The sequence below is a fragment of the Lepisosteus oculatus genome, chromosome 22, assembly GCF_040954835.1.
Source record: "Lepisosteus oculatus isolate fLepOcu1 chromosome 22, fLepOcu1.hap2, whole genome shotgun sequence".
Classification (NCBI taxonomy): Eukaryota; Metazoa; Chordata; class Actinopteri; order Semionotiformes; family Lepisosteidae; genus Lepisosteus; species Lepisosteus oculatus.
In genome coordinates this window covers 6,841,421-6,862,462 of record NC_090717.1, presented here as the reverse complement: position 1 = coordinate 6,862,462, position 21,042 = coordinate 6,841,421, and the positions used below count along the sequence as shown (strand labels likewise).

At 43.5% G+C, this 21,042-nt stretch overlaps 2 protein-coding genes across 6 annotated transcripts in view; one reads left to right on the top strand and one right to left on the bottom strand.

Annotated features, from left to right (window-relative positions):
- The window catches only part of LOC102690561 (E3 ubiquitin-protein ligase RNF34), an 18,867-nt gene extending 8,364 nt beyond the window's left edge, over window positions 1–10,503 (bottom strand). Inside the window, exons 1-2 of one of the 4 annotated variants that reach the window (XM_069182310.1) lie at window positions 10,414–10,503; window positions 1,888–2,103 (exon numbers count right to left, since the gene is read on the bottom strand). In XM_069182310.1, the coding sequence (XP_069038411.1) occupies window positions 1,888–2,088 (201 nt within the window). In that variant the 5' untranslated portion in view covers window positions 2,089–2,103; window positions 10,414–10,503. Of the gene's footprint in view, window positions 1–1,887; window positions 2,104–8,238; window positions 9,597–9,654; window positions 10,357–10,413 lie in introns of those variants that run through there. The other 3 variants (XM_069182311.1, XM_015366133.2, XM_006640226.3) reach the window with 3 other exon arrangements.
- anapc5 (anaphase promoting complex subunit 5) lies at window positions 10,482–21,042 on the top strand. Of its 2 annotated transcripts, XM_069182309.1 has the most exons (18): window positions 10,482–10,583; window positions 10,700–10,993; window positions 11,632–11,711; window positions 11,941–12,050; window positions 12,652–12,874; window positions 13,479–13,545; window positions 14,270–14,371; window positions 15,088–15,278; window positions 15,815–15,896; window positions 16,173–16,265; window positions 16,799–16,980; window positions 17,338–17,473; window positions 17,820–17,894; window positions 18,471–18,592; window positions 18,938–19,045; window positions 19,233–19,380; window positions 20,011–20,173; window positions 20,545–21,042. In XM_069182309.1, exons 2-18 carry the CDS (start codon window positions 10,793–10,795, stop codon window positions 20,754–20,756), a joined length of 2,295 nt encoding a protein of 764 aa, XP_069038410.1. In that variant the 5' UTR covers window positions 10,482–10,583; window positions 10,700–10,792; the 3' UTR covers window positions 20,757–21,042. The 2 variants fall into 2 exon arrangements, with proteins under 2 accessions (XP_069038410.1, XP_015221618.2); XM_015366132.2 differs by lacking the exon at window positions 10,700–10,993.

Sequence of the window (21,042 nt, the reverse complement as noted above, 5' to 3'; positions counted from 1 at the left end):
AGATACTTTGCAAATGTCCTCTCTCTTCTAGAGCTGATCAGATTCAGTGCTGGCCTGACACTGAATACACTATTTTCTCTTTGATCTATGACCAGTCAATCCTCAAAATGGAAATGCCACAAAGCTGGTGTCAAACACACAGACAAGCTGGAGCCAATCAATAAAGCTGATGTTATGTTAGTGCCACAAAGTACTCTGAACATTGCCGATATGACTTATGACAGCTTACAATACATCAGCAAAATTTCACTTTCTTTAAGTCCCTATCTTACCATCGGAATTTGCAGCCTTTAGAAAAGGCCTAGAAAATGTAATCACCATGTGTTTGAGAGGCAAGATGAGATAAAGAGATAGGGGTATGTACAAATATGGGGAGATGTTTGCAGAGGAGATAAGTATCCAGTGTATCTCCTTTTAGAGGCAATATAGTTGTTGGAAACAAAGGAAGATCTATTAAAATCTAAACAAAGGAAGTTACACTGGCAGTACAATTCACTTACAAAAAACAAACATTGCACCCTGAAAAGAAATCAAGCATGTTCTGTCTTATACAGTGTTTTTTTAAAAAAAAAAACATAGCTAGTTAAACCCAAGTACAATGAATGCGACAAAGGCACATCTCTGCACGATGTCCTGTGCAGGCAAATCAATATTAAGGACAGCCACTGTGCTGTCATGTCTTAGCCTTCTGAACGAAGCAACCTTCCATTTTTAGCAGCTCTTATCCTGGTCACCTCTGAGGATACAGGAGATTACCCTGGGGCAGCGACAGGCCGAACTGCATGCCACCTGACTAGAAACTCCTACTCAACCTACCTACAGCAAGAACAGCAATCAGGGAGAGCTATGATGGGAAATAATAAGATGGAAACAAAGAAAACTCAGGAAGAGCAGAGAGCAAGCAGGAGTACAATAGAAAAACCTGATGTGTGCAGATAAGGCATTCATTTCCTTACAGAAAAAGATGAGTAACTCAGTTTGATGCTAATGTCCATAACGTCAGTGAAATTTATAGAACACCACGATTAATTCTGAAATGGAACCAGAGGGCACAAATGGAAACTATGTGAAAGTTCAAACCAATAACGGGAGTTTCCCGTGGTGTTTCTGAAGCCGGTACTCAGCCGGCTGAGTCAAGGAGCAGATGGATGAGCTTCTTGGACCAATTGACTACTAATGGGCTTCTCTTAATAATAATAATAGCTTACACTTATGTAGCGCTTTCCTGGACACTCCACTCAAAGCGCTTTACAGGTAATGGGGATCCCCTCCACCACCACCAGTGTGCAGCCCCACCTGGAGGATGCGACGGCAGCCAGAGTGTACCAGTACACCAGTCCTCAGTGGGGAGGAGAGCAGAGTGATGAAGCCAGTTCAGAGATGGGGATTATTAGGCGGCCATGATTGGTAAAGGCCAATGGGAAATTTGGCCAGAACACCAGGGTTACACCCCCTACTCTTTTTGAGAAACGCTCTGGGATTATTAATGACCACAGTCAGGACCTTAGTTTTACGTCTCATCCAAAGGACGGCACCTTTTTACAGTATTGTGTCCCCGTCACTATATTGGGGCATTAGGACCCACATGGACGATGGCCCTGGTGGCCCCACTAACACCTCTTCCAGCACCAACCTTAGTTTTTTCCAGGAGGTCTCCCATCCAGGTACTGACCAGGCTCATACCTGCTGAGCCAGCTGTGAGTTGCAGGGTGAGATGGCTGCTGGCTTCTCTTTTATGACAGTTTTAGTGTTCTTAAGACTTGTACACATAAACAATTTTTGACCGATTTATTTCACATTGAAGAAATGACATGATTGTCATGCATTCCGCAGTGGCACAGACAAATCGCCCCCGGGGGGTACCCCAGCCTCCCAGCCAGTCCGTACCTTTCTCCTGAAGACGGAGAAGGCCAGCCCGCAGGCCTTGCACACGAGGCTGGAGTTCCCTGAGGTCGTGGGGTAGGTGGAGTAGCCCGCGCTGGGGGCGAACCGGAAGGGCCCGGCTCCGGCCCCGAAGCCCGGCTGCTGGCCCCGCACTGCCCCGGTGCCCATCACTTCATTCAGCAGACCACAGCATGAAGCCCACATAGACGAGGCCCCAGCCTGCGGAGGGAAACGGCAGCAGATCATTCAAACAGGTGGGGAGGGGGCCACGTGTAGAGTTTCTTTCTGTACCTTCTTCCTCGGACAGTTCATGAGTTCAAAACTCAAAATACCTCCGTGGCAACTCAGTCGAACAAGGTGGCTTCTCCCTAAATGGCATTATTCTCACCTCCTGGACCTGACAAGCGGTCGGTTCTCTTCGTCAAGCTTCCCCAAGCAGCTGGTTCGAAAACCATGTCCCCACTGAGCCATGCGTTGAAACTCGACGCATCCCACTCTTCTGTCCCTTGTTTTTTTTTTAGACATTTTTGTTATGCCCACCCCATCTCGAATCACCAACTGCATGCTCATCATGTCTCGGCTTGACTATCCTACCTTCAACCCACGGTATTGTAAAGTCTATGAGCCTGTCAAAGGCAGTGCAGCCCTGACGGGAGGAGAGGAGTGTCCCTCACCAGGAGCACTGCAGGCCTACAATCCCCCGGGAGGCCACAGGGGGCGCTGTGTGTGGCCGAGATCACACAGAGCCCTGGCCAACTAACCCCACTCTGCTCTCAGAGGAGCTCCCCCAATGCCTGAGGTATTCCAGTCACAGTCTACTAGCGATCACTGAACTCAACCTCCGGTTGGGCAAACGCCTCTGCGGACTGAGGCACTAAGGAGGCCCCCGCTCACTGGTCAGAAATAGAAAAACTCTCTAATGACCAACAGAAGTCAAAGAACTGGAAGAAGTGTAGAAGAAAAGTCCAGAAGTGTATTACATCTCCATCTACTTTTTGTCTTTCTTCTAGATCATCAACTTTACATTCTGTAGATCAAGGTCACTTTCAGAACACCTGTTACAGATGTAAGGATATATAGTGCACATTTAAAAAAAATAAAAAATAAAGTCAACAGACTCATGGGAGGTCTTATGTCAAGTCTTAGAGTGACTTCTAAGCATAAGATTGTCTTATACGCCCAGACTACTTCAGAACAGAACTGAATTCTGAGACTTACTGTCTCAAACTTTCTACATGAAGACCATATTCCCGCTGAACACAATTCCTTCCCCCTGGAAATTAAACCCTAACATTTAAGCACAAGTCTTTGTTATTTTTACATCGATATAACTACTACAGGCTGACAAAACTGACAACTCTATGGAGAAGGCTAGTAGTTTTTGCTTTGAAAAAGACTCCCAGACAATGAATAGTTAATAAATCTCAAATCCCAAGTAACTGTTTAACGAGTACAAATTAATATAACACTTCTATAACAATTTCCTTTTGTAGAAATTCAAATTAGTTTGTTTTAAAACCAAAGGCTATTAAAGGGTTGCTATAAATGCATTGAGAGAAAGTTAAGTGCAAAGCACCCTACCTACTCAAAGAAACCTGATTGTTCTGGCCGTCTTTTCTAAAAATATAGAGATTGATCAAGCAGTTAACAATCATTCAGACCACGCGACACAGCTGGACTTAATAAAACAGCCTCACTGGGTGAGACCGAGGAGGCAAGAAATTGCAGCCGTCTGCTTTCAGATGAAATTATTATTTCTATTTTTTACGTAAAAAGCAGTTCAGTCATAAAAAAGTACATTAATATCAGCCACCACATCTATAACATGAGATTGATTTCCATTCAGCTGAAATGCGTGGAAATCACTGTGCTTTAAGATAGCTCAGACAGGTGATATGTTCTGCATATCCAGGGCAGCAGCTATGAGTAAACCATTGCATTTTAATCAATACACAAAACAATAACTCTAGTTTCAGCCACCAGAATCACATTTATCATACATTTGTATACTATAAAGGGTTACAGTAACACTTTGTGAACCTGTTTCAAATTACTGCAGAATTGATCATTTTCACAGAAAACTGCCTTCTTGGACTATGTCGGAATTCCATTTTAAAGGCTCTTCTTTAATGCCAAGAAATTAAGAAATGGGGAAAGTGTGACAGAATCCAGTATTCTGCAATATGTTAATTACTTTAGATCAGTGACTTTTTTAAAGCAGTAAACAGGTTACACAGAGTCCTTTGGAATTTGAAAAACAGAGATCAGAGACCAGGGATACTGCCACTGTGTGTCATTTTAAAGTCATGTCTTACATTTCAGGCTCCAACCAGTACTTCTGTTAGAACCCTAATACTCCAGTACATCCTCAACAACTGTTCTAGAACCCTGAACTTCATTTTAGCAGCCATTTTAATCCATTTTCTATTAGTTTGTTTCACAATATACTTAACAGTGTTAGCCTTCACAATATCTCTGTGTAACACCCAGAACACGTAATGACCTGATCAGACAATAATAGCTTTTACAGCACATGTACCTTGAAATCTTTTTTTAAAGAAAGTTGTTCCAAAGACCTACAATAGCTTCCAAGATGGACATCTCTGTCACCAGTTACATAAACACAGAGGACTATTACAGTCTTTTTGGAGAAGAAAGATGCACTGCCAACTGAATGCTGATTAAATACCAATTAGTGATTTTTTGGAAACAATCAAATTCATGACACATCATACAAAAATATCAGTTGCTTAGTATGCGCTGGAGCACACGAGCATAATTATTCATTACTTCTGATTATTTCTGAATTCCAATAATAAAATCATTTAAACTTTGAGGTCCAATGTATGAAGATGGAGTACTAAGGGTTGTAAAATCGAAAGGAAATCTAGCTGACCCACTGAAAATAAAATTACATGGATGATTTGGTTGCAAAAAGAGTAGCATTCAGCAGTCTGTGTGGCTTATGGCCTACAGACAAAGCTATGGGCCACTGAACCAGGTTCACTGAAACCCTTGATAGTTAATGAACCTACGCCTGCATGCAACTGCTCGCCTGAGAGCAAATATGACTTCTGTGACGTGCAAGTGGCTCGGACGTCAAGGCCTCAGAACGCCTGCCCTCTGCGGTGAGGCAGACAACGGTTCTTCTGTTCTGATGCGACTTCCTCCAACCATTTCAAATCCCGCCTTTGCTAAACCCCCTGTGCTTTTAATCTTCAGCCATGGCAGCTGCAGCGTGCTGCGAAAACCTGCCAAGCATCGCACCATCCCCGACTTCTCCAGCACCATTACGTCATCTAGGAACAAAAAGTGCTAAAGCAAGGAGAGGCATGCGAAGGCAGCAGCAGTGAGGCTGTGGCAAAGGGGGGCTTCTTCCCCGTGACAGCTTCCCCTGGAAGTGCACTCTGACGTGGGGTCTTACTGCATGAAAGGTTTACCAGATGCACATCAAATGCATTGTCGCAAATACGTGACGGCGCCACATTTCACCATATTACCCATATAATACTCATCATCCAAGAGCCACCCAAAAATCCTTCACTGATTTGTCTCGCAGTGGCATTTGCTAAAATAAATCCCGCTTGTGCAATTCAAAGGGGCACATAATGCAACAGCAAGGTTTTGTGAGACCCCCGTTTTGCTCCCCCAGGCACTACAAGGCACAGCGGAACAGTAAAGCATGTCACGACAGACAGAACGAAACCCGTGCAGCCACTGCATGTTAATGAAGACACGCAGATTAAGGCAGCAGAGGAGATTCAATTGTCCTAGCTATTCTTGATCTGTGCCAGAGTCGGCTGCTTTTTTTGGGGGGGGGGGCTCTTTGATTGCCATTCCAGCAGTAAGGAGCACTCCCAACACGCACAGAAAGAGTGGCAAGTCATGCTAACTTAGTTCCTCCACAGTGCCCTGTGTCAAAGCATGAGTGAAATCCAGCTGGAAAGAGTTCATCTTTCAGTTCAGTCTTCTTACTGCTCGCCAATCACTCGCCTTTGTTCTCTCACACTGCACGGCTTTAGACTGCTGAAGTAAAGATCATATCCACCAGTACAATGGGGATTTCTGGTCGATTTTGCCCATTAAACCAAAGTAATTCAAGATGACTTGCAGATGACAATGGAGAAAACTCAGCAGAACTGTTAACCATGTAAGCTGTGAGGAGCACATATGAGTATGAAATTGTGTATGTTAGTCGTCGTTTTGTTGTTTAATGCAGTGAGAAAATAAACATAATTAAATTGCATGAAAACACTCATTTTCAGGCTCCTGCTGTTCCAATACATCTGTTTATCTGTGCAGATTTGCAGCAGAATGCAAATTCTAATAAAAAGTGATGAGCGAAATAGATCACAAAAAAATGAAAGATTATCTTTCTTTTGTGAATTACTTTTAAGGGGGTACATTTCAGTCATTTCTATATTTTAGCTTTTATCCAGGCTGGGATATTAAAATCTGACTGGCACTTTTAATAACGTTGTTTAATAGGCTAGATCTTTTCCTTCCTGCATGTCTGATCCCCACCAAACCAATATTTCTCCTGCTTAACGTGGGTTTTCACAAGATTCAACTAGTGTTGCATTTCAAACATACTGTACATTTTTGCTCGATTTAAAAACTTCATAGCTTGTCAAACATCCTTAAAACGCTAAAATTTCTACCATTTACAAATGTATGGTGGAAATTCTCCAAACATCAGCACCTATGCATTGAATATCTTCTAAAACAACAAAGATTTTTCCCCTTGCTTTCTGTGAAAAGAGATGTTGACTGTCATAAACCCCAAAAAATAATACACTATTTTATTTTAAAGCAGCAGATTTTCACTGTATGAACTGCAGGGGCAAAGATTGATGGAAGCAATCTGGGACCAAGCTAAAATCCGTAAACGTTCCAGTGCGCTGTTATGTTTGCATCGTATTCTCAGGGCCCTGTTGTACAATCAACGTGAGATGCCGTTTAAAAGTTCCAAGATCTGTTTCCCTATTCACATTTTTTCTTACAATCACTCAGCTGTTGAAAGCATTTTACCACACTGACAACCCTGCCGTGAGTACAATGCGCTTGAGTGCTCAATGCAACTGCAGAGATGATTGTAAGAGAAGACACTTGTCAAAATGAAACTGGGGGTCTAAGAGGTGGCTCCTGGAGGGGCTTGGTGCAGGACTGAGCAGTCCTGGTCCTTTGGGGGGGGTCTGCAGGGTTTCGTTCTGTCTCATTTTTAACCTCCATCAGTTGTTTTGGCCTTGATCGGACTAATTTAACATCTCCCAGCTCTCCATGTGCTGCTGTGCTTCTAAGAGACTTAGAAAACCTGCAGACCGCAGACACAGAGTCAGATATACCTCTAGTACCTAAGCTACCCACTCCTGGTCCGATGTCCGAGTTTGTTTTTTGTTCCACAATGTGTAATCAATTAAAGACCTAATCACATCATTTACTCGGGGAGCCATCCATAGGATGTTTCTTATATCAGGCGATTTACTCCAAACGTTCACTTCAAGGTGAGAATGTGAATTCTCAAAACTATTCACTTCAATGTACAGTTGCCTACACAACGCCTCACAATCCTGATAGAAATATTCCAATTAGTCCTATTATGTAACTGACTGTTCAGGTGGAACAAAAACCAGTAGACACTGAGCCCTTCAGGAGCTGTTAAAGAGCAGTCTTAAACAGTCTCATTCTCCAGTTTTTCATGTTGTTGTAATTCTGAAAGGAAAAAAATGCACGCATGCAAATAGGTCAAGAGAACTTCCCATACAAAGAAAAAGGTTCTTAGTCCACAAATAACGTGTCAGACATCACTGACTGCAGCGTGAAAGCTTTAATCGCACAGTAAAGGATTTGCGCTATGCTAAAAATGACGAGTACTCGAGCCAAGCAAGTTATTCCATTAATAAAACGGAAGCCAGGACATTGTCATTACATCAGTCCATACAAGCACACGGTTTCCCTGTAAATAAAATGTAGCCGGTCCTCTCTTAAATACACACACAACATAATACAAAACCTTTGCAGTGGAAATCTGATATCGTTCTGGTCCCCACAAACCAAAATATGCCATTGGACTATAAGATGTCGAAAACGTAAATGAAAATGCATTATGACGACTATTTTACTACAATGTGCCCCCAAATAAAAAAAGGCATTATGCTGGATTTTGTACAATCATCCCTTTTTGCAGAACGGATTCTACCCTTACTTAAGACCAGATCCGTCACACACAAGTAAGAAGCAAGATACAAGTCAAAAGGGTTTTTTCTTCATTTCGGGAGACTTCAAGGTTACCAAATGATTTAAAAAAATAATAACACACGTAGCAATGACAGTAAACCGCCAGAATTACTCTACCTTCATGACAACGCTCGCTGGTGAATTTTCTCCACTAACACTAATAGGCTGACCATGGCAAAGAACGGCAGGAATCTCTTCTCTACGTCGGCGTCCCCCGTCACTGCCAGGGACTTCTGCAGAGCCGCGCGGATAAAGGACGGGCGTTCCGCCAATCCCAGCAGCCGCCGCGCGCCCCTGATCCGCACCGGCCAATGCGCCGCGCGCTCGGCGGCGGCGCTCCGGGTGTCGGGTGGGCACGGGCAGCCCGGGCAGGCGACACCGGCCCCGGCTCCGGCTGCACGGGCACCGCGCGGCGGGTGCGCCAGGAACGCATTTGTCAATACAACCGCGACGAGGCATGCACTGTGTCTCAGCCGCAGACATTTTGAAGAAGTTTATCGCACCCTTATATAACACTTGTCGGCGGCTCGAGGGTCCTATAATTAGAACACCGTGGTCGGGAGGGAATTAAAACGTCATTTCTCTCTTTTTTTTATTGAGGTCACCGGATAACATGCCCCGTGAATATATGCGACGTGTCTGTGACAATGACTCTGTGTTTGTGAAAGACGGCACAAAACGCGACGTTCGCACTGCAGTTAAAATGTCCGAGTTGCAGAAGATGCACGCTTTCCCACACCATGACGTCATTGGAAGCGAACGCGAAGTCGAAGGGTTAAAAAGATGATGAAAAAAAAATCTGTTTCCTACAGGCAGCAAAGCAAGTTGACCGTCTTAATTTTAGATGTTTTTTTTTAGTAAGCAGTAGCTTATTCGCAGATCCTATTAAAAAAAAAAACTTTAAAGAGGCGATTTCGTGCTGTTGTCTTGACGGAACAAATCTTAGTCCTTCCGCCTCCTGCTCAAATTAATGAATATCTTAGAACTGAAGTGGCCTTTCAAAGGTTCTCGAGACGTCCTGCTCAATTATGGAAATTGAGGCTTACAAGTTACTCAGTGCAAAGCATTTTGTCCACTAAGAGGTTTCTTGCATTCCTATAAACATGATAAATCATAATTAGCAAACGATAATTTTTTAAACAGCGAGCCTTCTCTGGGTTTACGTTATTGGTTCATTAGAAGTAACATTTAATTAACTACATAGTATATTAAGTATATAGTTAGATTATGTTGAAAAATAGCTCAGCTTACCGTTTCAAACAAGGTGGTTAATGCATTGCCTTTGTAAAATTATACCGCAGTAAAATATTAAAAGCCATTTTAATATAACTTACTTTAGTAAAGTTTAATAATCGTCATTAGCTAAACAAAACGTGTTTGGTAACGTACAATGTCTCAGGAGCCAGAAGATTAGATTTTAAACAGATTTTATTTAGAAGTAGCCGAACACTACTCAGTTATGCTCCTCGTCTCCCAGCAGATTGATTTTGTAATGTCTATACTACCCCCATGAAAATGATTTTCTATAGTTACCTGATAGACGATTCACTTCTTGCTTTGCTTTGCAGAAAAAAAAAACTTAATTTCCCTTCAAAGACCTAAAACAAATAAAGTAATTTGATGTAACGCCTGCATTGAAACGTTATGTTGGTTGGAATAGTATTTGAAATGTAAGCTTTGATAGGTTTGCAAATTTGTAGATAACAGTAGAAAAAAAATAACGGCATGGAATCTAAGAAGCTGAAATAAGTGTCTTTTCCATCGAGAGCTTATCCAGCCTTTTCCCAGCCCATTCTTGCAATCCAGGGTCACGGGGGAGCCGGAGTCTATCCCGGCAAACAACAGACACAAGGCGGGGTACACCCTGGACAGGACGCCCGTCCAGCGCAGGGCCAGCTTTCCCAGAAACCAGTTAACCCACCAGTATGTTTTTGGACTGTGGCTCGAAACGCCCGCCACGGGGGAGCATACAAACTCCATGCAGACAGAAACCCAGACCCAGTATTGAACCCCGGCCTCCAGCTCTACGAACTGGCGGCGATATCAGCTAAAGCCATTTTTATCAAAAGCTTCAGAGTAGAAAGACGACGAGGGCTTAAAAGCTGGAATCATTTTAAAATGGGGAAATTGTGTTAACGACGATTTAGATTTAGCTTGCGCATTTTGCCTATCGTACGTAGTTTATCTTAAAAATACATTATCCAGTGTTTAAAACAATTGCACTGCAACAACCGTGACAATGTCAACGCCCCTCTGTCGAAACGTTTAAGAGAAAATTTGTCGTTAACTTACAGCGGTTAATCAATCGCAGAGTAATCGATATAAAGCGGCCGCCGCAAACACATCGATTTCTCTTCCTCACTGTTGACTCCCCGGCGAAGGATTGTGGGAAGCGCGGCTGAAGGCGTGGTTATGTTGGTTCATGTGCAGTGGCGGTTTCGTCTTGGCAATTACAAACATCTGTACGTATAAAAAAATCAAGTTCAGTCTGATGTAGTCTGTGATACGTAGCGTCTTTGCTGCGGATATGTAAGTTCTGGGAGAATATTTGCTGCTAACGCCGTGTTTATTCTGACAGGGAAGCAGCATGCATTCAACAGTGAATTGCTGAAACGTTTTCGCAAGCGATCATAATCGTCATTCGTTTTTAGCTGCTGGGTGCTTTCTTGCCATGGCGAGTGTTCACGAGAGTTTGTATTTCAACCCCATGATGACAAACGGGGTCGTCCACGCTAACGTGTTTGGGATAAAAGACTGGGTGACCCCCTATAAAATCGCCGTGCTGGTGCTCCTGGACGAAATGAACTCCTCCAAGTGCATTAGCCTCCTGGAGCGCAGACGTTTGAACAAACTCATCTTGCCTCTCCAGCAGGTAAAATAATGTAGGACTGGGATTGGGGATTGGGGATTGGTGTGGGGGGGCGTTCATTTGTTTTTGAAGAATGGGGCTCTGTAGATGTCAAGAATAAAAGATAAGAACTCGTGTGCAAGTGACAAGCTGGAGAGATAATGAAAGGAGATCTGGATCATAAACTCCTTTTTGTATTTTTTTTACATCAACTGCCTTTGCCCATCAGAGAGAAAATAAAAGTTGTGAATCGTACCCACCATCTTAAGGGATCTATTCCTCACAATTACAACGTTACCGTTTCGGGAAATTCGTTTTAACGAGTTAGATTGGTAGTTTTGCTTTGTGTCGCACAGTGTCGCAAAATGTCCACTTACTGTAGGCAGATAGTCTCACAATTATGTAACGCTGAGGTGCAAAATATAGGAGCTTGGAATGCTTTAAAATGACTATTTTATAAAAAATAATAAACCTGGACAGAAAATAACACTTAAGTATAAGTGCCATAAAAGCGATTTGCGATTTTGTTATGACACTGACATGTTGAGGAGTGAATGCATGTTTAAGTTGTGATTTTGCACTTTTAAACCACGCTGAATCCCTTGAACCCAATCATTATGTTAAATTGGAGTCTTATTCCGACAAGGAAATCTTGTTTTCAGGGCCCAGACATGACTCTTGCTCAGCTCTTGAAAACTGTGGAGGAGTGCTGTTCTCAGCTGGCATATGCTGTGAAGTTAAGGTGAGGTGTTTTAAGATAAAAAGCTTTTGTTTTATATTACAAAAATGAGACATGTCATTCATGAGACATTTGATACAGAAAATGTTTGATACCAGTTCATTTTCTTGAATGTTCCATCTTGTCTTCTTTATGCCTTTTCACAAAATACTGTAGGATTACTGTACATACACTGTCTGTGGTGGGATTTCTTTGAGTAAAATTATTTTTTTTCATGTGCAATTCCTTGAAGGCTGCATGTGATGGCAGAAGGGGAATTGAAGGATATGGAGTCTTTTTTTGATACACTTCCTAATCCTTTTAATGAGAGGGATTCAGAAGCCTACAAAACCAGTGTTGTTGGTAAGTAATACAATACTTGTGACCCAGAGAATTATTGTTCAAACATATCTCAATTTGATCTCAATTTACCTTGTATGTGTTAATGATCACAGAGGAGTTTGGTCATTTTTATACTTTGATTTTGTGGGCTTTGGTTGCCTATTTCAATTTTATTAATTATCTGGACAACTGTCAAGCTTCCCAGCAAACGTCATGCTCTGAGAATTTCAGTTCTCTAGAATGAAATACAAATGTTACTTGTTAGAATAGTCGTTTCATCTAGGAGACACCATAGTATAAATAAGGCATACTGTTCATGAAAAGCAGTTCAGACTCATTTGATGCAGGAGAGGGATGAGCTGTCTTTAAAATTAACAGATTAGGAGATGTCAAGCCCAGTGATAGCCCATCACAGGACATATTTCCCCTGTTTATTCCACTACATGGCAACCCTTTGCTCCAGCTAGCTGAGCCTTAAATAATGGATCTTCAGTAGCAGGCTCAGTGAAGTACAGTATGCATCAAACTTGAATGACCTGGTAGAGCAAGGTTTGCTCACCCAGGCCCGGTGAGCTCTTGTCTCCAGTTTCTCATGGATGACGGCCGTGTGTTGCCTTTCTAGGGCTGTTTGTGAGGCACATGCTGTTGGCCTACAACAAGCTGTCTTTCAGCCAGGTGTACAAGCTGTACACCGCTCTGCAGCAGTACTACAGTCACTACTACCAGGGCGGGGAGGAGAAGTCGGGTCCTGCCTTTCAAACGGCTGATGACACCGACATGGACCTGACCAACCCCGAGGACACAGGGGGGAAGATGGAGAAGGAGGAGCTGGACTCTTCACCTGGGCAAGTGCAGTCAAATCACACCTGCAAATCAGATTTCAATGTTTAATTCAATGTACCATTGCGTGAGAGTGAAGTGTCATCTATTCCAAGCCGCTAAAGAAATGAAAGACCTATCGTGATTGTAATTCAAACCCAAGAGCGTTAAATTTGAAGTGTGATTATAAATATTAGTAAACAGTGATGAAAGCTTATTACTATATATGAAATGCATTTCCATGTTTAAATCTCTATGGAAATTACAATATATTATTATTGCATCATAATAACATGCATTGCACTGTTTACGAATTATTTAACATAGTGAAGGGATATCTAGAATACTAGTATTATATCTACTCTGTTGCGAAATTTGTTTTAAAATTTTATTTGGAAAGGAGTTTGATATATACTTTTTAATTTTTAATTTAAACAAACGTTTATAACCAGCAAAAGTGTTTATCTTTGTGTACGCTGTTTTGTGGTGCCAGAAATTTAATACAAATCTGCAAGTTCTGAAGTCTGTGTGTTATGCATGGTCTTACTATAACACTTAGCTGGTGGCCAGCCCTACACGTTTTATTGCTCTTGAATCTCTGACCTGTTTTTTTTATTTTGTTTTTGGTAGAGATGAGAATATCCCCAGCAGAGGCCCACTTTCTCAGAAGCAGGCAGAGTACTTCCTTGCCAGACAGGTTAGTATTCCCGCTGCTGGTATTACAAGGTCAGTAGTACAATAGCACAGCCAGAACCATCTGTGTCTTCGTGGGTCTTAATGCCCCAGTATAGTGAGGGGACACTATACTGTTGCAACACTCCATGGATAGTGAAGGGCATGACAAGGCACAGAAAGGTGTCATGGCCATCCACTGCAACCAAGGAAGTCTCCAGTCGTGACGACGGCTCGTACCGCTGGACCCAGGCTTCTGAGGTCGAGAGAGTGGGACAGCCCCAGTGCCACAGCTTTCCAACTTCAAAAAGCTCTCCTGCACTGGTTTCTTCATGCAGCTCATCCTTCAGACAGATGAGCAGCACAAAGTACAACCTTCATCGTCGGACACTACGGACAACCATCGGATATGATCCACGTGTCACGGTGAAGGAGATTTTATTATGTCAAGAGCAGGACAGAACGTATATTTATAACCAACCCACAAAGTCAACTGCTAGCCGGGTCATAATATCCTCTCTCCCAGACTCGGATGGTAAAAAAAAATAAAATAAAATCACAGACTCTTTAATACAAAGACATGGTACTATACAAGTGGCACAAAACTAATGTGTAACTAAATTAAGCAGCGCGGACCCAGACTGACCCATGAATTCCGACTCATTTTTTGTGAAAGCAATCTATATGTGCCTTACGAAAGAGCCCCGTGCATTTTTTTCATTTCTGAAAAAAGCTGTCTCCTCTTCCAGGCATATTTGTTGAAAAACGACGAAAACAAAGCTCTGGCACCAGCAGCTCTGCAGGAAGAGCTTAACAACATGCTGAAGTTCAATCCTGATTTTGCCGAAGCGGTGAGGCTCAGCTCTGTTCTTAAAACTGTTTTGGGTTCCATTTTCTTATCGCAACATTTATGTGTAAAACACATTCCCCATAGTGACTTCTGTTTTGATGGTGCTGGTAGTTTTTTAGGCCGTTGCTAATGTGCAGACAGAGCCGTGGGGAAGAACAGGCTGTAGGAAGAGCAGAGTAACACTTTTTCTCTGCATTAGATCCGTCAGACAATGTGCAGCGTGTGTAATGAGTTGAGGCAAGTTGTGGGATAGAACATTCTACAGAGTTGGAATTCTAATAATAACAGCAGCCTGTCAGAGCTGTTAAATCACAACCTGTGACACATGGGATCTCCGGTGTCTTTTCTTCGTGTCTTCCCAGTCTCTCATTCTCCTCCTTGACAGAGGGCAAACTTGTTAAAGGGGTGAAACGGAAACAAACTTAACAATCAAACCGGTTTAACCCTTCTCCTAACAAGGGGTGGGTGGTCTTCTTAGACTGCAGCTCAGTCTTATCCTTCAGTAGTCGTTATTTCCGATGCCCCTCAGCGGTCTGGGATCATCTTAATGAAATACAGCAAATCTACGTATGCGGGCGCCCTGCTATTTTTTTTAATGCCATCTTTAAATGCCGTTTTGTTTTTCCGAGACCGCACTATAAGAACGATGTAAAGGGCGAAAGCAGTCGGGATGACACTGATGTTTCTGAATTCCTGCTTTCTTCCCCTCCCGTAAAGCACTATCTGAGCTACCTGAACAGCATGCGTGTCCAGGATGTGTACATCTCCACGCTCAGCCTCCTGCATTACTTCGACCGGCTCATCCTCGCGGGGGGAGATGGCAAGAGCAGTGGGGACGAGGGCTGTGGCCGCAGCCTGCGCTACGCCGCCCTGAACCTCGCGGCCTTGCACTGCCGCTTCGGCCATTAGTAAGCCCCTCTCCGAACCCGGGTCCGCTGCACGGGACCAGCTGTTCCTCCAGACGGCGCTGCTCTCGCTGGAGCCCGATTGAGAATGGGAGGAACTCGTGTGTAGATGCTTAATGCCTGGGGAAATCGACGGTCGGATTATCCTGGAATCGGTGCAAATTATTTGCCGCAGATGTTGACTAAGCGCAGTCTTGGCCTTCCAGAGTTTATTTTTGGTTGATCTCCAGATATTTCTGGATATTAGAATCGCATTCTTTTTATTTATTAATTTAAAAATGAATTATTGTTCATTTTTAACGGAGGTTTGTTTTTTCATTTGTGTTTTTTTTTTTATTTAAGGTTTCATTTCAGATCTGTTTTTCCAGATGTGCACCGGTGGTCTTCTGAGCACAGAAAAGATGTATAGATGTTGAGGGGGAGATTTTCTGCCATCATAATGTTTCCTTAGCTCACGTGTTACAGATTATACACCGCCTGTTATTTGCCTATAAACGCTATGTAAAAACAACAACATTCTCACTGTTGTTTAATGTCAGTCAACAGGCAGAACTGGCTCTGCAGGAGGCCATCCGTATTGCCCAGGAGTCGAATGATCACATCTGCTTGCAGCACTGTCTGGTATGACCTGCACAGACTCTCTTGTGGAGGGGAGGGGGAAGGTTCAGAGGAGAATTGATCAGTCACTCAACAATGGTCAGCAAGTAGTAATTAGGATTGTGTTTGTTACGGGCAAAGATTAGAATTTTGAGATGCGGAAATGTAAAGATGTTTTATACTATGATTTTGATCTTGGTTTCATATTCATCCCTATATGTTCAGTATATTCAACTGTTTGCCTCTTCCGTAACATGATCTTCAGCTAAAGGGTATACCTGTGTTTGCTGTGTGTGTCAGAGCTGGCTGTACCTGCTGGAGCAGATGAAAGGGTCTGACAGCACTGCCCTAACAGAGGACTCCGTGAAAATGGCAGTGCACTTCTGCTTACCGGTAGGGCTGATCAGATGGCGATAAATGGGCGAATACCCCCTGCTGGGACAAAAAAACAAGTGAACCCTGGGGTCCTTGCTCCAGCGTCCAATAGAATCTCACGCTTTTATTTCACTTGTAATCTGACTTCCTGTCCGATTCTGTACAGTCCAAGTAGGGATGGAACATAAAGTAAATGGGTAAAAATGCTCTTGTGAATGACTGTGCCCTCATATCTTAATATCCTCCTAGCGCAGATAGTGTCATTCGTGTTCCTCTATTTTGAGGTCCAGTTGCGTTTGCTGTGCTTACATCAAACGTTCTGTGTGACTGCAGGATTGTACGAAACAGGCTTGACGTATGTTTTATTTTGGTCGGCGATAAAATTTTAAACGTGCATTTACTGTGATATAATAGAAAAATAATATAAATGTAGGCACTTCTGCCCGTCTAGCATCATGGAAACCCTTTTTAAACTGTGGTACATATTCTTCTTTTACCTTCTTTGCTTCCTCACAGAAGGATTCTAATTATATTTTCTTTTCCTCTTTTAGTATTTGGCTTCACTTGGAATTCAGTCTTTAGTACAGCAGGGGGCGATCAGGGGTAAACCTGCCAATAAGCTGATGGAGGCTTTGAAGGACACTGACGTACTGCACTGGAAACACAGCCTTTCAGAGCTGATCGACATCAGCTTAGCTCAGAAGACAGCCATCTGGAGACTGTATGGAAAAAGGTGGGTAATATATCAAGAAATGATCTGGAGCTTCATTGTAATGTATTCATGGTTGTCTGTGACAGGGATGGCACATGTGAAAGTGAAATTGAGTTTTCTGTGCCATTTGCCTGCAAAATTGATTGCGTTGGTATTTTTTGCGTTTCACAAAAATACCATCTCTATTGTTAGATGATGTGGTTGTTTATAATGATATTGTAACTTATAATTCTGATGGTTAATGGAAGCCTTAAGATTACTTCAAGTTCTCTGCTTGGCCCTCTCCACCGGTGGTGTTTCATGGGGGGAGCCCAGTTTTCTAGATGTGGGGGCCCAGGGGTTGTTCAGAGCCCTCTGTGTTTCTGTGTGGTCTTCCAGCACCATGGCTTTGCAAGAGGCGCAGCTGCTTCTGAACATGAACAGCCTGGAGCCGGTGAACTTTGGGGTGCAGCAGAACAACACGGAGGCCTTTGCCGTGGCCCTGTGTCACCTGGCGGAGCTGCACGCCGAGCAGGTGAGACCAGTGCAGCTCGCGGGCCTCGGCTTCACTTGTCGCCTCGTGTGTTTGCTCTGGATGCCTCTTCTTCCACGAGCCCCTTTCCTGAAATCCAGATCTGGGGAATGGCGTTCACCTGTGCTTTTTGTCCCCCTCCCCCTGAGTCGTTACCTTGCTCGGGGGCCCAACGGAGTAGGATTCCTCTGGCGGCCGTGGGATTTGAACCGGCAACCTTCCAGTCACAGGGGCAGATGCTCACACGTTACAGAGCCATTGCTCCGCCCCGCCTGATCCCTGTAGGATCTAAAAGCACGTGCCAACATAACATCGCCAAGCCCGGGCTCTTATTTTCATCCATCTCCAGGGTCTGTTCGGCGCAGCTTCTGAAATCCTGGAGCACTTGAAGGAAAGGTTCCCTCCTCACACTCAGCACGCCAAGGTAAGGAAGGCTTATTCTCAACAGCATTCCACTACTTGGAAGCTAATTTTCCTAAAGCCGAAAGCTTATCTTAGCTTGGTCAAGCTGTTTTCGTCATGTAAGGGAAGTTAAACTGTGCCACTTCAATTTAATAGACAAGACAGTTGCCGTTCATAAACTCAGTGGTTCCCAACCTTCATCCTCCCATAGATCCCTGTTTTCTGCTTTTCATGCCAACCGGGATTTTAATTACTTCACTTTTAATTGGTCTCTACTTGCTTTTCAAGACCTCTTGTTTTCTGAAAGCAGTTTGTGATGGGCATCAACCCTGCACCCATTTGTGTTTGGAAGCAGATAGACCCATCCAGAATCAATAGTGTTGTTTGTGCTAGTGCCCGTATCATTCCCACCAGTGATGGGGAATTAATTGGTAATTAATTGGTGCCCTATTAAGATTTGTTTAGATAGAAATTGAGGAGCCTCCACTCAGCACCAGTCTTCACTTAATGTCTTTGGGAAGGGGAACTTCTTGCACCTGGAACTTTTGGGAATGAGTAAAGGATTTCCGTCGGTGAGTTTCATTGCCCTTCTCTGCAGCTGTGGATGCTGTGTGACTTGAAGATTCAGTTTGAGAGGGCCATGAATGATGGGAAGCACCACTTTGCAGACTCCTTGGTGATGGAAATAGCTGCCCTGAATGAGACCGAGGGTTTGTACAGGTGAGAGACCTGCTGGCTTGTGCGTTGATGCTGTTCTGGACTTGAATCTGTTGCACTCCAAAGAATATCTACTGTGTAATATTATAGGTTTATACTGTATTTCATCTTGTCATCTGTTTCAAAAAATGTGTAGAAAAAATGAAATAGTAATACATTTAAGGCATTTACCCTTGCTTAGGAATTTTATAACCTAAGATGAACTCTTTCAAGTGGAACCAACACAGCCCTGGTCTTGTTTGTTGAGTGACCACCCATGAAAACAACCAGAGGTGCTGACTTTTCAGAGGCTCTTTCAGTGCTCATTGGAAGAATGAGAATAAACAGGTGTTTTTCTCTTTTGAGTAGGAAAGCGCTTGTGTTGAAGGCTCAAAACCAAACCACAGAGGCCTATAAAATTCTCCAGAGATTGCTGCTTTACTGTGAGAAGACAAAGTGCACAGAAATGGTCATTAGGTAAGTTTCCGTCTCCACATCTTCTGATATTTCTCCAGTTTTGTATTTGCGCACTTACTATATGTTTAAATCATTCAAACAAAAACATTTTGGAGATTCCATTTGCCCGTTTCGTGAAATCGCCGATTCCACGATGAACGCTTGCCCTTGTGTGTGGGTTACCAGCAGTGCGGTGTTGTCGTTGCAGGGTAATGCTGTCGGTTGCCAAGCTGTACTGGCAGTCCTCCTGCTATGCCACTGCCCTGCCTCTGCTCCTGCAGGCCCTGGCACTGGCCCGGCAGTACAACCTGCAGTACCTGGCCTCCGAGACCATCCTCCACCTGGCTTTCTCGCAGGTCCGATCCCTGTTACAGCTGCCAGGTGTACCTTGTGTGAGAGGCCACATGTAAACTGTACAGCTCCCTGTGCTTTTTAAAGCAAGCTTGTGATACTGGGTTCCATGTCAAATGGAAATGATAAAGGTCTTCCTTTTTACTCATAACTGACTCATTTATTTACCTAGCTTTCCTGAGCTGGCAGCTGAAGCTTGCAGTCTAGGTTTAGGGGTGATGGCCAATCACTTAAGGGTAGTTAAACTTCCAAAGTGTTAATACAGTGTAGGGGTAGTGGTTAATTTGAAAATATTTTGCATATTCTTTTTTTTCCCACCTTACAGAGATCATGTTGGGAAAACTAGTAGCACATGGCGCAGTTTTCTGTGTAACCCTACCCTGTTTGTGACATACTGTATTGCAGTATGTCTTTTATAAGCTGTACTTCAGTCAGTCCTCACTTCTGAGCTTGATTATCACATGCTGTAACGCTGTAATGTCATTTCCCTGAACCACACCGTACTGGAAGAGCCCAGTTTCAAATGGCAGCTGTGTCTCTGGATCTAATAGAAGTGGAGTCTGAAAAGCTCCACTGCTGTTACGTCCCATAGTTGGCCGTAGTTGGATTTTTTTTTTCCTTTTCTTTTCCTGTAGCTCATGCTTGGAATTCCAGAGCAAGCTTTGAACATCCTGCACATGGCCATAGAGCCCATCCTGGCCCACGGAGCGGTGATGGACAAGGGCCGGGCCATGCTGCTGGTAGCCAAATGCCAGATTGCCATTTCTGCTTCAGAGCCAGTGAAACAGAAATCCCAAGGTGCATTTCTAAATGTTATGTACGGGTATAACAAAAAGGATGCTACCCTGTTCTTGAAGTCATACATAGTGGCAATGTTATGGTGAGGTTCTTAGAGGGTTGCAACGTTGGATGGTAAATCAAAAGATTCAGTTTAGTTCATTTTTTCCCCCCACAGTAAGAGAATCCTGGATCATTTATAGACCACTCATCAGGAGGTTCCAAGTGGTTTTCATTTTAACAAGCCACACACAAAGAGTAGGCAAACATTTGTTCACAGCTCCCTAGCTGAGCTGTAAAGAGTTACCCAGGTTAATTTCTCAGTTTGTGCCACTGATGGAGCATGCAGCGCTTGTCCCCCAGTGTTGACCTCTGTCATGCTCTGTTTCCAGCTCTGGAGGTGGCTATTCAGAGCCTGGACGAAGCCCGGACGTATTTTGTGAAAGTGGACTGCAAGGAGAGGCTGCGTGATGTCTTTTACCTGCAAGCAAGGCTGTACAATTCCTTAGGAAGGACTGCGGAGAGAAATGAGTGTGCCATGCAGTTCCGCCACCTGAACCAGGAGCTCCCCTCTCACGGAGTGCCTCTGATCACCAGGCTGTGAGGAGCAGGTACTGCTTCTGAGGAACACACTGCCTCCAGTTAGCAAGGAGCCCATGTCTTTAGTGTTAATGACAGAGTTATTAACCAGCTGACTGAGAATATTTCAACACAGCAGCTAACCTTTGAGGTGCCAAAGTACATGGGAGTGAATTACAGGACAGAATTACAGAACGTCTTCATTTTTTTTGTCACGTACCCTGCATTTTCTTTAATAAAATGAATTGGCATATGAGATGTTTACACTTGAAGGGTTTTGTTATTAGAAAAATAAAGATTTTAAAAACGTG